The sequence below is a fragment of the Pinus tabuliformis genome, chromosome 1_1 (assembly GCF_031772625.1).
Source record: "Pinus tabuliformis cultivar Carrire ecotype Pingquan chromosome 1_1, CPIR1, whole genome shotgun sequence".
NCBI lineage: Eukaryota > Viridiplantae > Streptophyta > Pinopsida > Pinales > Pinaceae > Pinus > Pinus tabuliformis.
The window spans coordinates 245,640,113-245,660,562 of NC_142297.1; the positions used below are offsets into that span (position 1 = coordinate 245,640,113).

Here is a 20,450-nt window from a genome sequence, read left to right on the forward strand (position 1 = left end):
AATGAGCATGATCACCATTTCTTTGACAAACAAATCGTTGGAGCAGGAACTATGTTGGAAGGAAAGGCAAGGAATGGAAATACAGTTGCAACAAGATGGATGAGATATAAATCAAATAAACGAAAATGATATATCATTGTTAGACTGTTAACAATCGATTAATCTGGAACCATTTCAAATGAATCAAGTATATGAAGCTTCCACGTAGCAAAATTAGGAGTTCGATCGATGTGAATATATTTGAGTATGTGTGTAACCTATGAATACATCTGTGTGAGTTTTTGGCTATGTTGTTGCTGAGACACAATGTGCTACACCTGTAACATATCGATTTGAATGTTGGTTTGAACTCACATTGCTCTCATGTTTATGTCTACTACGGCTATTATGCCTTATTATTGACGACAGTCGAGTAAGGCTATTGCCCAAAAGAGAACCTTTGCAATAGTACATGCATCTATCCAATTGCATTGAGACCTTGGATAGAGTCTGTAAGATAATGTTAGAAACTGGAATTGTTTGACAGCTAATGCACATGTGCTGAGGTATTGCTACTAACAAGAATTGGTCAACATGATTGGAAGTTGTTCGATCTAATGTAATTGACCAACTGAGTCCATATTCTTACTAAAGTGCTCCTAACAAGGCTTGCATAAGACTTGTAGTCATGAACAAAATATTGCTACTTGGAGTCGCATTGTTAGAATCCTTAAGTGAACAATAGTGTTATTGTTAATTAAATCTTGTGGAATTGCTTTGAGAGCTTCATGCATTTGTTGAAGCTTTCAACACCAAGATATTAGGCAGAGCCTCAATTATTGAGCTATGAGCGACCATAGGGTGAGTGATTCACCTTCCCGTATTGGTGTGTTGTGTACAGGGTAAGTGGTTCACCTTCCTCTGTGATACCCCATGGTAGTTGACATGTGTGTAGGGTGAATGGTTCACCTTCCCCTACAATTGCGGACACATGTATTTAGGATGAGTGGTTCACCTCCCCCTACTGTTGATGACATATGAATAGGATGAGTGGTTCACCTTCTCCTATGGCATATGAGCAGGATGAGTGGTTCACCTTCTCCTGTGGATACCCCAGTGAAAGATGCATATAGGCATTTGTTGACATGTCGATGGGACGTAGTCCATCCTTTCCCCACATGTAGGATGTTCATTCCCTAGGATTGGTGGTTAACATTTCGGTGGGACATGGTTCATCCTTTCCCCACGTGTAGGATCCTTCCTACGATTGATGATTAGCATGCATGTAGGAGGTGGTTCATGCTTTCCCTACTCTTGGTGGTTTGCATGCGTGTAGGATGTGGTTTGCCCTTTCCCTACGTATGGTTGTGACATGTATTTGTAGGATGTGGTTTCTCCTTTCCCTACATGTTTTTGTGAGAAGGATGTGATCTATTCTTTCCCTGCTGGTGTTTCTACATCATCCTACCCATGTAGTCCGGGACACATGGGAAGCACCTCTCATCTGGCCAATGAGTTGGGAAAAGTGGATAGGGATCATAGCACTACCAATGGACGCATCATGTACTGTTGTACTCCCTATGTCTAGGATGAATGATGTTTCTTCAACTTGATCACTTGGGATCAAGTACAATTGGAGTTCACCCTTTGGTTATGTGGATTGACTTTTGTCAATGGAGAGTGGCAAGGTCTTGTGACTCACTCTCGATCGATTCTTCTTTATTATTCATATCAGTGTTCAGCAGAGCAGAACAGAGATGAGATGAGATTCAGATATGATTCATGATGATGGATGGATTCGCGAGTGGAATTCTCCCTAGTTGAGAGGGAGTGTTAAAATTGGAAACTAGGGCCAAATTCCACTTTGGACAGCTCCTTTGGGAAAGATAATTGTAGCATGAATTCCTCTTTTCAAGAGGACCAAAATCAATCTAAATATCGTCAAATTTGGATAAGTAGAAGTGGGATTTTGAATTTATTCTCCCACACGAAAATTATCAATGTCGGCCTTATCTCTAAGTCAGCTCAATAAGTCCAAAAGACACGTCTCTTGACCCACATCGATTCCTATATGTTAAGGTGACTCCATCTTCATTTGGAACATCACAAAGGTACGAAATTGTTCTGAAATAAGTTGTAGATCTGAGGTTCGGATGTCCAGAAGCAGGAGCCAAGTTTGGGAGGAGAATCATCTATGTTTTGGTACCGTTTTTCCATTGAAGCAAGATCGCATTGACTGAGGCTTGTCGTAGCCTGTAAGGAGACTAGGAGGATTGTTTCAAGGATTGGTTAGGGTTGTGTTCCATAGACAGGATACGGAAATCAGTTTGTTTGGGCTCATTTATCTTCATAACGGGACTGAGATTGAGCAAAGATTGAGCCGCACTTATCTAAGGCCACTGGATTGTGTTTTTGGGCACACATATGTATGGGTTTCCTCCTCTACTAACATCCACACTCCTAACAAAAGGTACAAGTAGGCCGCAGTGCTTATATCCCTTGTCACAGAAGGCAGGAAGTCAGATCGGTATCTCATCTAGGCCGCAAGCCTAGTCTCCATGTATTGGATAGACCGAAAGGCCTATGTAGAAGCTATCACTAGCTCAGATTTTCTGATTGGTTGTGAACAGAGAACACAAAAGTAAGGTCACAACATTGAAAAGAAGTCTGAAGGTATTATATGAACCTATTAACCCTTACCGAGATTCAGTGTATGCTTTGTCTACCATTGTCCACTGATCAAGACAGATTGTGGCTACAGCATGCATATTCGATTGGGGTGCTTATTTGGCTTTTGAACAATGATCTCGGTTATCACATTAACAAGTCAACATTGAAATTGAATGTACTCTCTCATCCTCTGTTGAACATTTGATAATAATAATAAGAAGAATGGATCAAAGGTTTTCCCCATCTTGGGGTCTTTCCCTAGCTTGTGCCATATCTTCGTGTTCACTTGTCTTCTGCTCTTGCATTTAATGTTCTTTCATTAATTACTGTCATATGGTGATGGTTAAAGTGATTGCTTATGGTCTAATAGATGTGTCAATGGGCTAATGAAGTAACTATCCTAAGCAAAGAACATGTTAAGCCAAAATTTAACACTGCGTCGTCATTTTTAGCCCTTTTAGGGTTGGTCGTAGCCTCTAGGAGCCTCGGCCTTCCCTATTTGGCCATGCGTCAAGGGTTTTAGGCCTTTTTAAACCTGGTCGTGGGCCTAGGAGGCCTCATCCCCCCTCCTTTACCCTAGGTGGCTACCCTGAGGGGCTTATCGTGGGCTTTTACGCCCTCTTCCTCCTTCATCCTCCTCTCGACCTCTTGCATCCTCCCTTTCTGCCCTTCTAGGCCCTCTCTTTCCCAACTCTAGCCCTACTGGGCTTAGCGTTGCCCTCTCTTACCTTAAATTGACCTCTGCTCATCTCTCAAATTTTTTGGGACTGAAGCTTGGTGTGTTTTGCAGAAAATTTGGCCCTAAGTTGGTGTTTTCAGGTGGCAAAATCATTGGAGAAATTTTGGTATATTTGGCCAAGTGATCTACAAGGCCTTGGGCTTGCTCTCTAAACCCTCATTTTATCTCTGTTTTGCTACAACTGTAATAAATTCTTTATAACACTGATATAATTGCCCCAAAACACATCTAATTGGTCTTAACACATCAAAAGTTTCATAATAAAATTTTTGGCCACTTGGGCATTGAATATCTAGCCTAGATCTACTTCTTAGCTTGCTAGAATATCTTTGCATAACTGTGAAATCAGATCCGATATTTTCTGAATATCACATCTTAAAGGGCTAAAATTTTAAAATTTTCAGTTTGGCAGGCTTACTCTAAATTTTGGGCATACTTTGGCACTTGTTAAAGCACTAATAACTCACTGTTTACACATTTTCTTACTGTTGTAATAAAAATTTTTCAGATCTAATATTTTATGAAAATAGCATCTCAAGAGGTATAAAACTCATAAATCTACCTTGGCAAGTTGTTGAGCATCTCATTGTTCATATCTAGTTACTATATTCTTGTTCTCTCTTGGAGCTAAATTGATTCACTTGTTGTTGTCCTAAAGTTAATAACTATTGATAATTTTGAAGTGCTCCTGCTGATTTTGGTTATTTGGATTCTAATATTCACTTGTCTTGTCTTAAGTTATAAGAATTACCAAATTTTGCACTTAAATCACTCACATATCTAAGCTCTAGATCATCTAATCTTGCTTAAAGCATTCAAGTCATTTTAGCATTAAAATCTAATTGACATTGTGGTTGAATCATTCTTGAATAAGTGTTCTAAGCTAATATTGTGCTCTTTCATAATCTTAAGAAGCTTGGGTAATTGTATCATTTATCTTGTGGAATTGGCATCTTAAGTTTTACTCTTGAGCATCTTTCATTATTGGCATTCTCTAAGAGCATAAGATTGTTAATTGAATATCTTGAGTATTTGGTATCTTGTGGATTTGATATTGGCACTTTCTTGGTTGTAAGATTGCATTTTGATTTACAAGTACTCTTGTCTCTAAAGATTCATCATAACTTAAGGTACTTAAGCAAATCTTAAGCTAAAAATCTCACTCATAATTGTTGCATAAGCATTCGAGGTTTAATTTGCACTAATGACTTACCTCCAACCTTAAGCTTGGTTTATAGACTCCTAGGACAACCCTTTCTCACCTAACTTGAGGGATTCAGCACCTTTCTAGTGGTTAACACAGTAACCTTGCAGTCGTAAGAGCCAAAGTCTCTGCAACGCCAAAGACACTGGGTGGTTGGAACACAGGGGAAGGTATCGTTAATCAAGTCTTTGCTTGCCTCCCGTTGGCTTCCATCCCACAACCTACTCTAAAGATTGATCTCAAAACAGTTAAGAGAGGTTCCACTTAGGCTAGGCATATAATCTAAAAATAACCAAGATCCTTGCATTACACCTAGTTTCTAGGACTTGCATCTCATGTAGGTTAGTTGATCACTTAAGCTACAATTGTCCATCCAGTTACTTGGGCTTGATTTGTAATAGGCAAGAATTTTGACTCTATAAGGCACTGGTCTCAGTTCTAAATCTAATTGAATCCTTAAGTCTTGCTAAATTAAACCGAGTAGCTAGGCCACTCAATTGTGTCTCCTGGATAAGTTGTTTCCCAACTTGTCTTCCATCATCTCAGTTCCATAGGGTCTACCCCACATCGCCTATTGTTGGGAGACAGCTAGAACGGAGAGGTCGGGGATCATGGTGACAGCCCCCAACCTGACCAGTTGTCGCGGTGCCTGTACAATCTGAGTGACAACAGGGCTAATATCGTTGTGTATTTTTGTTGATTTCATAGTTGTCATATTTCCACTATGCTTTTATGTGCTAAGATCAGTGATAGCCCAGATCTAGGTCCTATGAAAAATTAACAGTTTCTTTGGGCAAAAGGCATGCAACATCACAGTCTACATCCTCAACAAGTGTCCACACAAGATCTTGGATGACAAGGCACCAAAGGAGGCATTCACTGATGTGAATGCCAGAGGTGAGTCATTACCGCACCTTTGGTTGTCTTATTTATATTCATGTACCTACAAAGAAATGGACCAACTTGGAGCCCTCTAGCTAGAAGGGTTTATTTGTGTTATAGTGAGACTTCAAAGGTTTACAATATCTATATTCTGACACAAAGGAAAACAATAGTAAGTAAGGATGTAAAGTATGACGAAGACGTTGATAGTTCTCCTTAATGGGATCATTAAGGAAGAATTGTACATAGAGAAACCTCACGACTTTGAGGTACATGGGAAGAAGTCCCATGTTTGCAAGCTTAAGAAGGCCTTTTTATGAACAAGCTAAGGCTGACAACATGGTACTCCAGGATTGATGGATACTTGCTCAGTATGGGCTTCACCAAAAGTTAAGCAGATCTGAAGTTATAGATTATATTTGTTGGACCGATATGCTTATTTTGGTATTGAACATAGATGACTTGTTTCTTATAGATGTAGAGAAGCTCATTGCAATGTGCAAAGCAAACATGGTACTTGAGTTCAAGATGAAGGACATTGGTGTGATGCATTACTTATTAGGTTTGGATGGTTGGCAAAAACCAAGGGAGATATTCCTTGGGCAGGGTAAGTATGCAATTGAGATCTTGCAGAGATTTCAGATGGAGGACTATTGAAGAATGGCCACACACATGATCACCAATCTGAAAAAAGGTGACAACTTCAGAGGAGTTAAATTCCTTGGGCAAGGTAAGTATGTAGTTGAGATCTTGAAGAGATTTCAAATGGAGGACTACAAACCTATGGCCACATCCAAGATCACCAATCTAAAGAAGGTGACAACATCAGATTCAATGTTGGTGGTTCCCACATTGTACAGGCAACTAATAGGTTCCTTAATCTATTTGATCAACACTAGACCAGATATATGATTTGCAGTGAACACCTTGAGTCAATTCATGGTAGAGTCAAGGCATGAGCATTGGGTAGCAAAAAAACATGTGCTTAGGTATTTGAGGCGTACAATGGACGGTCAGAAATATCATGAACATGATGAGGTGAAGTTGCAGGGTTGTACAAACTCAAACTAGGCAAGTAGTGTAGTAAAGAGGAGGAGCACCTCAGGGTGCTGTTTTAGTTTGGGATCGGCAATGATATCCCGGTTCAACAGGGAGCAGACTTCCGAGGCACTTAGCTCAATAGAGGCAAAGTATATGGCAGCTAGTATAACAAGTTGTGAGGCCATTTGGCTTCACAAGTTACTTGCAAGTTTATTTGATCAAGGGTAGGATCCCACTGCAATTTGCTATGATAATCAAACCTATATCAAGCTCTTTGAGAATCCAGTGTTCCATGAGATCAAGTAGCAATTCATTCAAGACAAGATTTAGAAGGGAGGAGTGAAGCTCCAGTGTGTAGTATGTACCCATAGATCAACAAGTTCTTGATATCCTAACCATGCCCTTGGCATAAAGGAAATTTGAGGCATTCAAAGGCAGATTTAGGTTGGTGCAAGATTCCTATAGATTGAACAGAAATTTCCGTACATGTTAGCGTGAACATGTGAGAAGTAGTTTGCAATCTTTTTGAAAAAGTTATTTTTGAAAAGCAATTCTAATTTTGAAAAAGTAATTCTATTTTGTCATTCACTTGAGTAAACAAGTAAATGTCTTATTCTTAATAGTTGAGTCAAATTGTATTTAGACTAGGAGTAATCATAAAAATAGATTTTCCACTAAAACTATAAAGCCTAGGCAAGGTAGAGGGAAAAGACACATTGATTCTTCACAAAGACATTTTCATCCAAAGGTGAAGAAAGAGGCAGAGGAAGGTGAAGGGGAAGAAGGTGTAAGACTCTAATTTTAATCTTCCAAAAGTCAGATGTTTAACAGTTTTAAAATTTAAACATGAAGCACCTGAAACCTATAAATTTTGGGGCCATAATTACCTATCATTGTGATTGAATATACCAATTGAAGAAATTAGAATATAGATTTACAGCTCTCCAATTCCCTACTTAACACCCGAGCTTCAGGTGCTCATATGTTGAGGAAGCAAAAGGCTTAAATGGTTATTCGAAGGTTGAGAAACATAAATGATTGCCTGTAGATATATCATCTCTGATAATGACCAGCCAACACAGAAGCAACTAGTGTGAGATAGGAATATGGCTCTTCAGAAATTCAGAGTAAAATAAGGTATTATATTAAATATCTTTAATCTTTGTCCATGTAATCCAAACATTCTAGTGATAAATGATCAATCATTATTGATGCAGTAATAACATCTAACTTGTATATTTGTATACATATAGACAGGTATACATGCCAGTCAACTTGAAGAAAATTTTCAAGCTGTCCAATTGTTAAAATAAAGTACTATAGATTCACTAAATGAAAGTGAAGAGGCACCTTACAAGTAAGCAATACACTTCCATAACAGAACTGAAGTTACTTAATTAACAATTTAACTTCCAGTCAATTCTCACATTCCCCTAAATAGACAAATCTTAAAACAGAACCTGGTATGAAAATTAACACAGTGAAAAAGGTGGTGTCCAGATTCCACATGTTATGATAAGTGTGATTCTTTTACACTGAGCATATGACATTACAATCATAGATAAAGCCAAGAGACCCTTATATAATTCTTACCTGTTCACTGTGGCCTTGTGGAAAATAATACACAACACTACCCACTGAGGGCAAGGAAACAAGGGGTCCAGCGCAAGCATGCCAGAGTTCAGAATTTATGCTCTTCTGCTCCCCTACAAGAAATCAAAAACAAAAGAGCATCAGAAAGTGTAAATTATATTTATAATAGAGCTGGGAATAGAAGCAATATCACATAGCCCAACCTTTTCAAGGTTCTACCTATCAATTTTTAACTACTGTGGAAAAACAGAACTATGAATTTTTGGTTGGAACTTGGAAGGCATTAAAGAAAGTCAGTTACGAGAAGTGTGGGATGTGACAAATATTAAAGAGGAATTAAATCAGGAATGTAAAGTGGAAAACTGCTAAACTAAATATTCACAAAGCATATACCGGATCATAAAAGATATTGAAGGACAGGCATGTACTGAAAAACTACAGAAAGCCTATCGTACCAAAAAAAGCATATTCACAAAACATATACCAGGATCACAAAAGATATTCTAGGACAGGCATGTCCTGAAGAACTACAAAAAGCCTATCTTACCAAAACAAGTATATTCGCAAAACATATACCAGGATTGCAAAAGATATTCTACGACAGGTGTGTCGTGAAGAACTACAAAGGGACTATCTTACCAAAACAGTATATTCACAAAATATATACCACGATCACAAAAGATATTCTAGGACAGGCGTGTGTTGAAGAACAACAGAAAGCCTATCTTACCAAAACAAGTATAAAATGGTGGCTATTCTGAATGTTCTACATGACGGTGATCAGACAGGTACACCATAAACCCTCGGGCCTCGACTAAAACACTTGACAATCACCATCAGTTTTTTTCTGACTTATATATATGCTACCACAAAAATCTGGACATTCACTGCTGACTGATTTCAAACAAGCTACGATGCATTTTAGCTCAGTACTATAGGTCAATTAATCAATCTACAATGTAAGCTATCAAAGACATGTCAATTGAGTTTATCTAGGGTGGTTGGAAAGAATGATTGTTATCCTCACCACCCAGGTTCAATTCCTGTCAAGCTCATACTGAATATATCATTATAATGGCATCAAGCCTTGTTGTTTCATGGCCTTGAGCCCTACTGATATCTTACCCTTGCCTATGAGCCGGTGGAGTGCTTGGTTAAATGGATAAAACTATAAATAAATAAAATAAAAAAATAAAAACTGTCCAGACATCTTCAGTACCAATGGTTACCATGCAACAGGTTTCCAAAAAAGGAAGCTAAGTCTACTGCATACAGTTCAAAAAAAATTTCACTATGAAGCAGTTTGTAATACACACTGATAAGATCAGACAAGATAAGAAAAAATTATTAATGTCCAACAGACGACCAAAAGGATAGGTCTGTGAAACTAGGAAGTACAATCCCTGACAAAGCCCCGTACGAGTGCACAAGGCTACCCCAAAAGCACAAAATAAAATAAAATAAAAGGTACATGTGCTGCAGCACCTAAAAGAAGAAAAGGAAAATAGAGAAAGAAAGGTCTAATAGATGTCACAATGTCAGTCAGATGAAGTAGTGTGAGGAGAGAATAAGTGTCCAGGGCTGCATCCACCACTGAGAAGGCACCAACACATTGTCTGAGATAGGCATACGCTAACAGGTAAAATTCGACATTCTGAAAACACACATACACAACAACATGCAAGATATAAGAAACCCGTGAGATATAAGAAACCACATAATTTCTAAAAGAAATATGTGCACGTGGTTTTTTTCATCAACCATGTTTTTACCTAGACAGCAATAAGAACCTTCAATATACTTCTGATAAAAAATGAGCTTACCATTCTATTAGTTACTCTGCATCACCCCTCCATAATTCCCAAGTTACCAGACTTGCAAGTTTAACTCTGGCTGTGAGCAAAACAAATCAAACTGACTCAGGGGCAAGTCAAACCTGGATTAATCAGGTTCGACTTGAGTCTACTGAGTTTGACTTGGACCAAACTGCCTATAAAAGCCCAGAAACTGCCCCAAGTCAAACTCTAAAATTTTCTGCCTTGCAGAGTCTGGTAACTTTGCATAAATTCTTTAAGACGCATGCACATATCAAATATTTAAAAAACAAAATCCAAAAAACATGACAAGTTCAACATGTAGTTCAGCATCGACAAATGCCGAACATTGTCCAGCACAATCCATAAGGAGGAGCATGAAAGCCACATTTAACGTTCAAAATCCACTAAAGAAATAGAATTACCATCACAAGATGTTGAGTTCCATTGAAACGCAGCCAACCAAACGATAAGAAGTTTCACCTCTAATTCAGCACCAACAAACGCAAAACAGTATCCACCACAGTTAACAATGAACATTTAAAGCCACATTTAAGGTTCAGAACTCACAAAAGAAATAAAATGGCTATCATAAAGTAAATTTTTGGTCTGTAAAAGTTAATATTGTGAATGTGGTGAAAGTTGAAACTACTTTTATTATGTTAAAACAAAAATTATGTTATTTAAGACTAGTGTTCTAAAATGCCAGAATATCAACAAAATAATTTATAATTCTATTCTAGTGGTCATCAAGCAGTAATGATAAGGGCTAATTCAAACTCAGCCAAAATTTCAACGTAAAAACCAACCCCACCTGTAAACCCTACAGCAGCACTGCATCTTGAAAGCAATAAAAGCATAGAACGAAAGAGAATTACCCTCCACTGGATGAGAAAGGCAGCTGGTTGAAGGACTCTTCATTTTCGCCGATCAAACTGCTGCACGCTACTCCACTGAAACAACTATAACCCAATGAACTAACAAAGAGCAAACGTATAATCGATTAAAACTATATGCTCCCGATCATCAGAAGCACAATTGTCTTCCATTAACCCTACTTCCACAGTTCTGCACATTCCACCTCGCAAATTTCCCGTTTGCGACCTGCGCATTCTAACTGAGTTAATCAAATCAATTCTCCATTCACATGTCAGTTATTTTGTGAAGAAAAATAAAAAAATATGAATTATAAAGTTTCGTCTATTTGAAGTGTAAATTAAACTCTAAAATCTGTGCATTCAAACTGAGACGTTGAGCGAGGTTACGAGTCAAAAGACAAAAAACCTTGTGCATTAAAGAAGAATAAATGCATTTTGTGCATAAAAAGTATAAATAACTGCATTTTGTGCAGAAAAATGTACATAACTGCATTTTGTGCAGAAAAATGTAAATAACTGCATTTTGTGCGAAAAACGTACATAAAACATATTTCGAAAGAAAAAAATAAATAAATAAATAAACACATTTTTAGCAGAAAAATAAAGATGAAGGTAAAAACCGCAATACAGCTCAAAGAATACCAAATCGTCAGCAAAATGATTTAATTTTTTTTCTAAAGCTCATCTTCTCTAACAGATGTCTACAAATCCGGCGCAGTGCACTCAAAACGCGGATTATCCACTACATTACCGATCATTTTGGGCAGAAAAACGAGAATAAATATATTATGTTCGAAAAAAGCAAAAATAAAAATGCATTTTCTGCCGAAAAGCAGATTTGGAACATCAATGCGCAACAAGACTTCTAAATTTCCGGTAGATTTCATTTTTCATTCTTCCTTCTAGATATGCGTCAAACCCAGCTGTTATACTCTCGGATAATGATAACCCTTTATTTCAAGCCATGGTTGCGTTTCGTTGACATATACTCCATAAGAACAGCAAACTGCTCAGAACATATTACCCTATAAAAACAAGATTTCGTTAAAGCTGTTGCAGATTACCCGACTCAAACGGCGAGCGATCCGCTCCACAGAGCAGCCTCTGCCCAACGAAACCTCGACACAGCTCCGAGCCGAACTCACTCCACTCGTCTAAACCCCAGACAGCTTCCACCCGGCCATCAAACGCCGCAGAGCCGCATAGAGCGCCAAGAACCGTCCGATCGACGGCGTAGCTGCCCTCGCCTTAACGGACGAGGCCCCCTGGATTCGACCCCGGGACGGCCGGCTCCAACTCCAGGTGTCTCCCCTAAACCCCAAGCGCCTGCGCCGAAATCCGACGGCAAAGATCCCTCACGCGATCCCCGCGCCGTCCGATGAAAAGAACCGAGGCGAACAATATGCGCAGCGACAAGCTAGATTCGGCAGCGAGTGACAAGGAGGCAGACAAACACAACTTAACAGCAAGACAAACACGACATACTATCGCATAAAATTAAATGGCCAGACTCACCGGCAAGAATGTCAGGCACCTCTGCCACGTCATCGCCACGCCTTCCGCGTGTCCCCCTTCCCGCCGACATATCTCGAAATCGCCCTGGTTTCGCCACCGAAACCGCTTCCCCAAAACCGCTATTAGGCAGGGGAATAGAAGCCGAAGGAACAGTCCGACTGGTGCTGTTGTTATTCTCCGCCGTATGATTGCCGATCCGCAATACCCGGCGGCAGTCACATGGTCGCATTTAAATTAACTATTTTGTCTTACACCTACTCTTTAAAACTCCCACCCTTTGACTGCTTCTCAATTTATTTAATCGCGATTTTCGCTACTCGACGAAAAAGCGCAGCTTTAAAGGATAGGAGGGTCCCCTCTTATTTTTCCCATGCGGTTCAACCTCCCTACGATGACACCTAAACAAAAAGAAAATGTTTGGCTTTGTGTGAGGTCCCCATAGAATGTGCTCTAACCTTACCCTAGGGTTCACACCACTCCATAGTTTGCATTGATCTCAACCACTATGGGGTCTTGATGTTATCAATAGTTTCACATTGTTTAGATCTAGTGAAGGTCTTGTCACTCACCATCCTACCATGAAATTATTGAATTATAGCTCAACTTAGTAGGCCCATGATGCACCAATATCTGCATAGTGGCTCTTGTCTGATTTCTTATACCATAACTTGATTTTACCCCACACAAGTACAACCCTTGTTAGTGCTTTACACAATTCAACTTTCATGTTATTGGTTTAGGTGACAAAGCGCAGTACCAATATGCAAACCCTACTTGACATTAAAGGAATCTTATTGTCCAACACCACTTTCAATATGCAAATCCTACTTGATTGTAAAGGAATCTCTCGTTGTCCACCACCAGCGCTAGTGCAGGTGACATTTTTAATCTCAATTCCATTGAAGGTGACATATTTTATAATCTCAGCTTTGGTGAAGATGACATTTTCGAATTTTTTCATTTACCTCTCAATTACATAACTCAATGAAAATTTTGAAATGTATTAAATAATTTTAAATTTAATATAAAAAAACATTTAATTTTAATGTTATTATTTATTTATTTGTGTTTGAGATTTTTTTGTTTGTGGGGCAAAAGGCTTATCTCCGCATAACGATTTGATTACTAAATTTACGAAAATATATATACTATACCTTATTTGGTTTTGAACATATAAACTCTTACAAAGAAACACATGCTCTTAATCATTAGGCCAAATGGTAAATGCATATATTTGTGTAGAGTTTCATCAAAATCTCTCATTACTAAATAAGACAATTTTGAAATAAAATAATTCTCAATCAATTTATGCAAATTTTATTAATAAACATAAAATTCTAATTTAACAACCTTATTTTTTATGTAGATCTTCCGGATACATCGCATTAGGTTTCTTTATGATCGACGTTTCGAACCAGCAACAGTGGTTCATCTTCAGGATGTGAAATATTATAGAAACATTGTTCTCATTTTTTCTAAATAAATAGAGATGAGGTTTTCACATCTTGAAGATGAACCACCGTTGCTGGTTCGAAACGTCGATCAGAAAGAAACCTAATACAATATATCCGGAAGATCTACATAATAATGAAACTCGCAGAAACTCAAAGACAAAACCTTATTTTTTATCAAATAAATAAAAACACTAAACACCTCCACAATGATGATCATCAACCCTCTGCATGTAATAATGCTAATGATAGTGTGTCAAATGATAATAACCAATGACATTAACCTAAGTCTCCTTTCCAATTGGCGATGTGGATATGACCTTGATATCTTCCCCTGGTTTACAACTAGTCATTCAAAAACCTCTCCTAGGCATTATGAATTTAACACTTTTAATCTAATCAATAAAACAGTGAAACTAACTAGTGGTCCAAAGTTAATCACTCCTTTTTCATCAGCAAAACTACTTATTCAATTAAAAAGAAATCTTTAGAAAAATGGAAGAAAAAGAAAAACCCATCATATCTTGAAATGCGCGAAGAAGTCATTAACCCTTAGATGTCGTATAATAAAGCGGCACTTACAACTATGTACGAAAAAGAAGAAGTTTGCTCCAATGGAAAGAAGTTGCATATATATAGAGGAAAAAAATAGAATAATGCGTCAGTCTAGTCATAGTCAAATATATGAGATATATGGAGATTCATTGAATCTATGGTAAGAAAATGGATTTTTTTTTTTTTCAGATATGAGTTGATAAAGATATATAAACAATATATATCGAATATAAGTGAATATGAAATTGATAAAGATATATGAATAATATATATCGCATATAAGTGAATGTCAAGTTGATAAAAGATATATAAATAAAATATATTGAATATAAGTGAATATCAAGTTGATAAAGATATATAAATAATATATTGAGTTAAGTAAAAGTACATGTATTTTTTAAATATCAAATTGATAATTTTATATATATAATTATATATAGATGTATCTAACTTAAAGGACATGTATTTTTTAAATATAAATTGATATATATATTAAAGAGATGTATCTAACTTATTGTAATTGTTATTTAGGAAAGTATTAAAAATAGTAATTTATTAAATATGTATGAAAAAATGTATATATTGTTTTAAATATGGAATTGTAAAAAGAGAAATATTTTTGTGCAGTGAAAATAATTTAAGATGTATAAATATTAGGTATATCTAATTTATTTTTAATGGTTATATTGAAAATTATGTAAAAGCATTACTACTCAAGGATTTTTATTTTTGTTTGTAGCACAAAGAAAGATGGGAAAAATATTATCCTTGCATCCAATTAACATTGTTAGTAGAATCCTCGATGGGGGTGAACTTTTCTGATTCTTAGTTTTCATTTGCATGTTTGATGTAGTATGTAGTATGGCTCTAGACTATTGGACAGATGTTGATGTTTCCTCTTTTGTAACTTTGAAAATTTTGTTAACATTTAAATTTTGGACCAGATACTTAGTGAACAAATAGTCAACAAACACGGTTTCCCACTTGGCAGGTTGAGGCCACCTACAGAGAATGGGTTGATCAACGTTATATTTTTTTGATTAATAAAAGGCACCACCAAACAACTTACAAAAAAAATATTGTTAGTAGAAAAAATATCATTATAGCTCTAGATGTTCTAAACATGGTCAAATTAACAACTAACCTTGGTTGAGTCAAGGATGTTTGTAATCTTCATTTAAGCAAAGGGTTGTAAAAATGAACATCTAACCCCTAATTTTGAGTAGTACGTGGCAAATAACTCATGCATCTCTTTCAATCACCTTTGCATTTCTCATGTTTGTACATTTTTTTCAAACATGAATATCAAACTTGATGTGTTTTAACTTATCGGATAAAAAATATATCTATTTTTATTGTTAGTGAAAAGATAAATGCATGGTGAGTTGCAATTTTGTGTTTTGTAATAAGGATGATAGAAGTTCAAAGGTGGTAGTTAGCATTTGGTTATGGTCAAGGTTTGCAAGTAGTTACAAATAAGGATGGAGTTATGCTTATGTGATCATGTATTAGAGCTTGGCTCATTAGGATGTTGCCAACTCGAAGAGGCAAGTGACCAAGAGTTGATCCTTTCATAAAAGGATCATTGTAAGGTGTTGCTCGACCTCAGGATTTTTTTTATAAATGAAGTATAAAGATTTTCTTGAATATCTAGTTTGTGAACATTTTATGTGCTAAGGGGCATTACAAGTGATATCAAAGCTCAAGAACAATGCTTTGCAAAGGAGGATGGAATGGTGGGATCCTTCCTAAGGGTGTAATAAACACCTATGGGCCCATTGGAATCAATATTAGGATATGTATTGTGGTCAATGACTATAATGTGGACTAGTGGATAAATAAGGCATGTTGAGTAATTAGTATTGAATAAATGTAATTTGATCTCATTAAATAAGGTCCACTAAATAAATGGTGTTGAATAAATTCAATGTGGTCTGATTGAGGAAGACCCACTAGGTAGTTAATATTTGGTCATCGAGCAAGTTAACAAGTGAACAAACTCAACCAATTTTCTTTTAAAATTCTTCACCAAAACTAGTTAGAATTTTAATAGAAGTTAATTCTATTAAATTGATGAGGAATTTGATTGTGAAACTTTGTCCTTAGAGGTTTTAACCCATTTTACGAAGACCAAAATCATTTGATTTTTTTTAATAATGGATAAGGACAAAACCTTATCTCATTAGAAAAATAAATTAAAGAAGAAGATGACGATGGCTTCAAAAAAAATGAGTTTGTCCTTTTTTTAACTTACTCCTTTGGCTATGGTTAGGTTTTGCTAAGAAGTAAGTATGCATTAAAATATTATTTTATCAGAACTTAGCTTGTTAAGAAGTAAGTATGCATTAAAATATTATTTTATCAGAACTTAGCTTGTTGAAACATTGAAACCTTAAAAAAAACAAGTGAATAAATAAATAAGAGTTGACCCTTTCTTTTTAAAATCAGAAGAAGGAAAAAAAGTCTATGGGATGCAACTCAATTGGAATCGTCGTGAGATAAAATATTATGTGAACAATAAATTTCAAGATTCAAATCCTTGGAACCAAGCCAACAAAAAAATCATACCAACTTAAAATTTCTTTATTAACAAAATATAATACTAACTTAAAAATTTCTTTATTAACAAAATATAAAGTTCTTTTAATATTTGATTTGTGAATATAGACCCATTATATATATATATATATATATATATATATATATATATATATATATATATTATACAGTGGAATCGGCAACAGGGGCAGCCTCGCGACTCGCGTTACACGGGGTCGATTCTGACCGCTACCTATATAACCACTAGAAGCATCTCTCCACAGCTCCGTTTTAGTCCGGGGGATTTGAACTCGTGACCTTCAGTGCGAAGTCGCCTTTCTAACGACTTCCCACGATGTGATTACCAACTCGCCTACCCCATGGAGCTTATAAACCCATTATATTAAAACCCACACATAAAAACAAATAAATTTTACACCTTTAATTTAAATTCGAAAATTATATACTTCTCCTAACACCTTAATCAAATTTCATTCCCACCTCCATTCTAATACCTTAAATAAATCATTACTCATTAAAAATAAAAATCGAACTTATTATATTATTAGACCTAACTCACTTCCCCTCCTGCCTAAACTTTACAATTTTATAATATTTATGATGAACTGTCACATTGAATAATTAAATTATTTTCGTACTATAAATTAATAAATTGGATTAGATTCTCCATACTTCTACCTAAATTCACATATTACTACAAATTTTACATCCAAATGTTCCCCTAACCTAGGGATTAACAAATACTTCAACTACACTCACCAAAGTATTTGTGGCGTACTCTTTATGCGAGTTATCTTACACTCCATCGTTTTCACATCAAATGCACTCCACGTTCTTTTTTAATGATGGAACTTTCAATACGGCACTCAAGTGAACCTTTCAAAAATCTAGGAATATCAAACTTGTGGATCCGCTAGTTGACTAAAACGTTTTTTTCTTAAAAGATGGGGAAAGATTGTGGTGCTACAATCAACTTCTATGATGGTTTATCTACTACATGTCAGGGTGATAGCACTGCCCCATGTGATCATGATATATAGGCCCCATGTAATTTTTTCCTTTTTCCTGACAAAGTTTTCTTCCAAAGCTATCCACCAACAATATCCTTAAATTATCTCATATATCTTTTTGGCAATCCATTCATATTATTTTGTGACAATTAAAATGTATTGTGGAGGAGGTTTCAAAGTTTGATAAAAAATCTCTTTCGTGGAGGTTTTGTAGATTCCTAAGTATGAGGTTTGATTGTCCAAGGGAAAATCTTGTTAGTTGTTGTAATGTTTACATGAGATTTATATGTAAATAAAATAACAAAAAATATAGAGATATTTGGATTTTTTCTAAATTGCAATATTTTGTAGTTGAATTGATGGATTCATTTTACACCAACCCACTATCAAAATTTATTTATATTTATGAGGATTGGATTAAAGTTAATGGAACTACACTTATCAATAGTTATCAATATTGAATTAAATTTAATGGAATTATACTTATAGGAATGTCACTATAACGATTTCCTTTTTTTAGGGAGTTAAATATAGATAAAAGATGGTAACCTCTCACATGTTTACTTTTAATTATAAATTATGGCCATATCCATAATGATTATATACAAGAGAAAAGGTTAGAGCTTAGAGCTTGTTGAATTTTTTAATGAGAGATTATATCTCATCTATTTATTTTTGGCCAACTAACACATTTTTAATATTCTAATTTTTGGATTATAATTTTTAGGGCTAAATTGCACAAAGAGGCTGGATCCAATGGTAGAAACCAAGGAGCTTTTCACTATCGAGCAAGGGTCAATCTCCATGAGATCCTAGCCTAAAGTTATGGGGGCACCATGAGGTAGTGGTCAAACATGTGTTGCACCCAAAGAGATTATACTAAATAGTCTTGTAACCCATGCACACACAAGTGGATCAAAGCCCAACCGCATGTCATTCAATTTAAATACCCTCGAGGTGTATGTTAGTTGGTGATAGGTTGCATTGTTAAAGCACTCCTTGTGACATTGTTAGTTCAAACCCCTGACAAGTCGTGTGTGTCGCATGAGGGGACATACGTGTGCACTTAGAGGTTATAGTGGCAACAGTCACTATGAACCTCGTGTTATACAAGTATGAGCTCACCCTAGTTACTAATTCACCAATTCAAAAAAAAGTAAAGTGCAAAGTAAATGGCTTGAAGTCCACCAATGACCCTTCTACTACCGCACCCTCTTCAAGCTCAAGTGTGTTAAAATTGGCAACTAGGACCGAATTCCACATTGGGACAACTCATTTGATGGAGATGATGATTGCATTAAATTCCTCTTTCCGAGAGGACCAAAATTGATATAAAGATCATCCAATTTGGATAAGTAGAAGTGTGTTTTTGAATTTATGCCCACACATGTGGAAATTGTTCAGGTCAGTCACATCAACATGTAGGTTCATGAAGCCCAACGAACGTGACACTTCACCCTCAACGACTTGTATAAATATAAGTGCACTCTCACCTCATTTGGCATCATCATCACACACATTTCTTCTCTCTCCTTCTCTCATTCGTTCGTATAACTATTGGGCAGATCTTCTCTCTCACACACGTGTGGTAGAAGGACATTTTTTCTAGGCAAATTGTAGGGCTGAATTTCAGGATTGTTGCAGGATTTTGACAAGCATTGACCGAGCACTTTGAATCAACCCTTGACTATGATTTTTGTGGGAAAATCTTGTTTATGGAAAGTCGTACAGTTTTTCACAGGAACTGAGAATTTATGAACACTTTGACCGCGTGGCTGACTATAGAGTTAACCACATATTTGACCGTAGAGTTGACCAAGTTCGACCGCAATTTTCAAGACTGTTTTGGGTTGACTTTGACCACCTTATCAGGCCGCGTTTGATTGGGTATGACCAAGCTCCAAAGAGGAAGATTTACTATTGTGTTGACCATCTTTAACTTTCTGGTTAGAGCAAAATTTGAATGTAGATTTGACAAAGTTGTGTTTGACTTGGATTTGCAAGTCAACTTTGACCTTTTGTACTCTCTCGCTCTATTGAACATTTTGATATAATAATAAGAAGAATTGATCAAAGAGTTTTCCCCACATTGGGGTTTTTCCCTGACATCCGTCAAATCTAATGTCCTTTTGTCTTGGCTTGTCTTCTACTTTTTGTTTCATGTTCTATCTACTTTTACTGTCAATGTGATTAATGGATAATGTGATTGATATTGGAAATTAAATTGTAAATTGTCATTGGGTTGTTAAAGGAACATTGGAGTAATTGTGCTAAAGCATAGAATATACCATTGTTATCTAAAATTACCGAAGTGCCTAGTCTCAAAGGAACTCCCTTATGTTTGCATGGTGAGTGCAATGCAAGCCTCACACATTCAAACACTACCTATGGATTTCTACATGGCAACATTGGGGGCCTGATACCCTCATGGGAATTGAAGATGCCTAATACGTGACTATTTGACCTTATGACCACATCATGAGATCTTTAATTATTATCAATTAGCTTTTTGATACAATTTACTTTCACCAATCCCCCTTAACATTTTCAATGTTTCCAT

General features: G+C 36.3%; 1 protein-coding gene across 4 annotated transcripts in view; it reads right to left on the reverse strand.

Moving 5' to 3' along the window:
• LOC149212442 (auxin response factor 19-like) overlaps window positions 1-12,164 on the reverse strand; it is a 96,050-nt gene extending 83,886 nt beyond the window's left edge. The window contains exons 1-4 of one of the 4 annotated variants that reach the window (XM_089391850.1): window positions 11,865-12,164; window positions 10,801-11,026; window positions 10,348-10,407; window positions 8,109-8,221 (exon numbers count right to left, since the gene is read on the reverse strand). In XM_089391850.1, coding sequence (XP_089247976.1) covers window positions 8,109-8,221; window positions 10,348-10,407; window positions 10,801-10,843 — 216 coding nt within the window. In that variant the 5' untranslated portion in view covers window positions 10,844-11,026; window positions 11,865-12,164. Of the gene's footprint in view, window positions 1-8,108; window positions 8,222-9,642; window positions 9,763-9,931; window positions 10,002-10,347; window positions 10,408-10,800; window positions 11,027-11,864 lie in introns of those variants that run through there. The other 3 variants (XM_089391853.1, XM_089391851.1, XM_089391852.1) reach the window with 3 other exon arrangements.
• Window positions 12,165-20,450: the final 8,286 nt, after the last annotated feature.